At 49.7% G+C, this 3,594-nt stretch overlaps 1 protein-coding gene across 1 annotated transcript in view; it reads left to right on the forward strand.

The window, feature by feature from the left end:
* The window catches only part of PCSK1N (proprotein convertase subtilisin/kexin type 1 inhibitor), a 17,959-nt gene extending 14,476 nt beyond the window's left edge, over positions 1 to 3,483 (forward strand). Inside the window, exon 4 of the mRNA XM_015411507.1 lies at positions 3,400 to 3,483. Within this exon, the coding sequence (XP_015266993.1) occupies positions 3,400 to 3,483 (84 nt within the window). The remainder of the gene's footprint in view (positions 1 to 3,399) is intronic.
* Positions 3,484 to 3,594: the final 111 nt, after the last annotated feature.

Consider the following 3,594-nt stretch of genomic DNA (forward strand, 5'->3'; position numbering starts at 1 on the left):
CCCCCCACCCCGCAGGTCTCCCTCCCGCCGCTTGTTTCTGTCTGAGCTTGTTTAACGCACACAAATACACACACGCGCGCCCATGCTTGTTCCGTCGCCATGTTCGATCACGCTTGCGGCCAGATTTTTGGTGTTGATGAATTAATTATTAAAAGCCCATCAGGTATTTTAACGTAGCTTCGGCCTCCCCTGCGTCATCTTTTTGCACTTTACTGTATTGGTGTTCTCGCTTATAAGTACTGGCTCTTAGGACAGGGGACTGTGCTATGAGCCTAGAGGAATGAAGAGGAGATTGGATTTATACCTCCCCCTTCACTACCCAAAGGAGTCTCAGAGCGGCTTACAGTCTCCTTTCCCTCCCCCTCCCCACAACAGACACCCCGTGAGGTAGGTGGAGCTGAGAGAGCTCTTGAGAGAACTGCTCGTGAGAGAACAGCTCTGAAAAAACTTGTGACTGACCCAAGGTCACACCAGCAGCTGCATGTGGAGGAGTGGGGAATCAAACCCGTTTATCCCAGATTAGAGTCCGCGTTCCTAACCACTACACCAGACTGGAGGCGTGGAGCCTGCTACTAACTCGTTGACTCTCCTCCAAGGACAAAAGCATGCATATTCCTGCAGACAAATGTCTATTTTGAGGGATAGAGTGTTGACGTGCGGATGTGGTGGAGCTGGATTTGGATCCCGCTGTCCTTGTCGATAACCTGCTAAAGTCTCACCCTCCTCCTTTCAATTTCCTACCTGTAAAATGGGAATTAGAATGATCTGCCTTGGAGGAGCTTGGCAGTGGTGAACAAGATTCAGATTTTGGAAGTGCATTGAAAAATGCTCTCAAAATGACCAAAAACTAAAACAGACCACACCACAGTACTGTAATTTCTCTCTCTCTTTTTTTAAAAAAGGCTTTATTGCAGTCGTCAGGCACAGGAAGACCGTGCTACCGTTGGCACACTGAATGTGTCTGCTTGTGAAGGATGCCGAGTGCAAGATGAGAGAAGCAGAGGGAAGGAATTATTAATGGTGTCAAGGTTGTGGTGACAACTTGAATGCACACAGTGGGGGAAGGAAAATGGGAGGCGTTATAAGAAGAAGAGGAGGAGGAGATTGGATTTATACCCCGCTCTTCACTCGGAGTCTCCTAGCGGCTTACGATCTCCTCCCCCTCCCCACAACAGACACCCTGTGAGGCAGGTGGGGCTGAGAGAGCTCTGAGAGAACTGCTCTTGAGAGAACAGCTCTGAGAGAACTGTGACTGACCCAAGGTCACCCGGCAGGCCTCATGTGTCTCAAAACGGTTTACAATTGCCTTCCCTTCCTCTCCCCACAGCAGACACCCTGTGCGGTAGATGGGGCTGAGAGAGCTCTTTCGAGGACTGTTCTTGAGAGAGCAGCTCTGAGAGAACTGTGACTGACCCAAGGTCACCCAGCTGGCTTCATGTGGAGGAGTGGGGAATCAAACCTGGTTCTCCAGATTAGAGTCTGCCACTCTAATTAAGGAAGGGTTTCTACATCCTGGGCTACATCTGTAGCAGAAAGAGGCAGCAGAGGGCTGAGAGTATAGCTCTTCATACGGGCCCGTTCAAATCTTCCCTGCGTTAATAACGTTGACACACACCCCTCCCCCTGGCCTGCAGTCTGAACTGGCATTATGTATGTGTCAGGGGCTTTCAAGTCACACCGCTGACTTATGGCAACCCCAGCAAGGGTTCTGCAAGTCATTAAGGAGAGGTGGTTTGGCGTGGCCTTCCTCTGCAGTCTTCCGCGGTGGTCTCCCCTCCAAGTACCGACCTTGCTTAGCTTCTGCAATTGGTCTATATACCATACAGTTCCACATCTCCTGAACTGACAGGATAGACTGCACTGTATTGGTCTACAGGTGGGTGTGGGGGGTTTCACCTTTGCTTCCCTATGTTAAAAACTCCCTGCAAATAGAAAACGAGCACCGCAAGGAAAGGAAAGGGGCAGGACATTGCCTCCTCCAGCACTGGCTTTCTGTGGCCAGAGAGTTTTGTTTTCTTTTTAACGAACATTCAAAATTAGACTCTACCCCCAGCAGTTGGGAGGAGAAGGAGAAGAGGAGATTGGATTTATACCCCGCCCTTCACTTGGCTTTCAATCTCCTTTCCCTTCCCCTCCCCACAACAGACACCCTGTGAGGGAGGTGGGGCTGAGAGAGCTCTTTCGAGGATTGCTCTTGAGAGAACTTGTGACTGACCCAAGGTCACACCAGCAGCTGCATGTGAAGGAGTGGGGAATCAAGCCCGGTTCTCCCAGATCAGAGTCTGCGCTCCTGACCACTACACCAAACTGCTGCTGTCTATTGTACCACCTCATTCACCTGCCTAAGACCTGGTTGACAGATGGCGTTGTGTAAAGTATGAAGAAGCGGAAGCCGCCACCAGTTTGGACTGCAGGCAATGGATTCCAGGTTCGAACGCCCCTCTGCATTCCAAACAAGCCCCTCCATCCGAACAGAAAACCCAGCACAAGATGGAAAATGTCTCTATCTCCTTTCTCTGCTTGTCGCGCCGGTTTTCTTTCCGCATAGGGGAGTGTCCTGTCACTCCATCCCCACCTCAGTTTCCTGCACGCGTCCGGCAGGCGGCAGTCGGGTCTTAGATACGGGTCTTCAAGCGGTCCGCAACGAACAAGTCACATCAGAGGCACCGTCGCCGTTTCGTGCTCTTTAAAATAAAAAGAGGAAGAAGGGAAGAGAAAATAGGTGTGCACAAATCCCGGAAGAAGGAATACATCGTGCATTTTTAGAAAAATATCGTTTCCCAAATTGTGGGTTAGGCACGAAGGTCTGGAAAAAAACGGGAGGCGGTGTTCCCACTAAGCTGTAGAGTCCTGTGAGCAAAAATTCTACTTTGTGAGCTACCAGCATTAAAGTTGTGAGCAGGTGATTTGGCTACTGCATAAATTAGTGTGTTCTGGAGCCATCCCTTCCTGAGCTGAGACAAAAATGTGTGAGCCGGAGGCTAAAAAACGGTGAGCTCTAGCTCACATTAACTCAGCTTAGAGGGAACACTGGCGGTAATTGTTCATTAATTGTTCTGCACAGGGGTTATTGGTGCGAAGTAGGCCTTGCTTCAGGGCCAAGAGGGCAGCAGCCACCCAGGTGGGCATGAGCTGTGGTTTTCTCTCAGAAGACACTAATTGTTTGTGATGGGTCTCCTTGACTCTCGGAGCTGACCTCACCCTCAGAATCCACCAGGGGAAAACTGACAATGAGGTGTTATTTACAGGCCGCAAACTGACTGTTGTTCGATATGCTTTCATTCGTGAGGAAAGTGCCGAATGGAGAATGGATTTTCTGCCTCAGAAACAAGGTGGGTGTATTTTTTTTTTAAAAAATAACCTGTCCTTTAAGCTTTTTCTCCCGTCCTCACTTCCCAGGCTGACGCCAAAAGTAAGCGTCATGTTGAATATCTGAAAAGTTTTAAGGCCATTTCTGACATAGCAGCCGTTGCTGACAAGTAATGTTTTAAGAACATTAGAGAAGCCATGTTGGATCAGGGCAGTGGCCCATCCAGTCCAACACTCTGGGTCACACAGTGGCCAAAATCCAGGGGCCATCAGGAGGTCCACCAG

Source organism: Gekko japonicus, unplaced genomic scaffold (genome assembly GCF_001447785.1).
Source record: "Gekko japonicus isolate JY-2015 unplaced genomic scaffold, Gekko_japonicus_V1.1 scaffold6184, whole genome shotgun sequence".
Classification (NCBI taxonomy): domain Eukaryota; kingdom Metazoa; phylum Chordata; class Lepidosauria; order Squamata; family Gekkonidae; genus Gekko; species Gekko japonicus.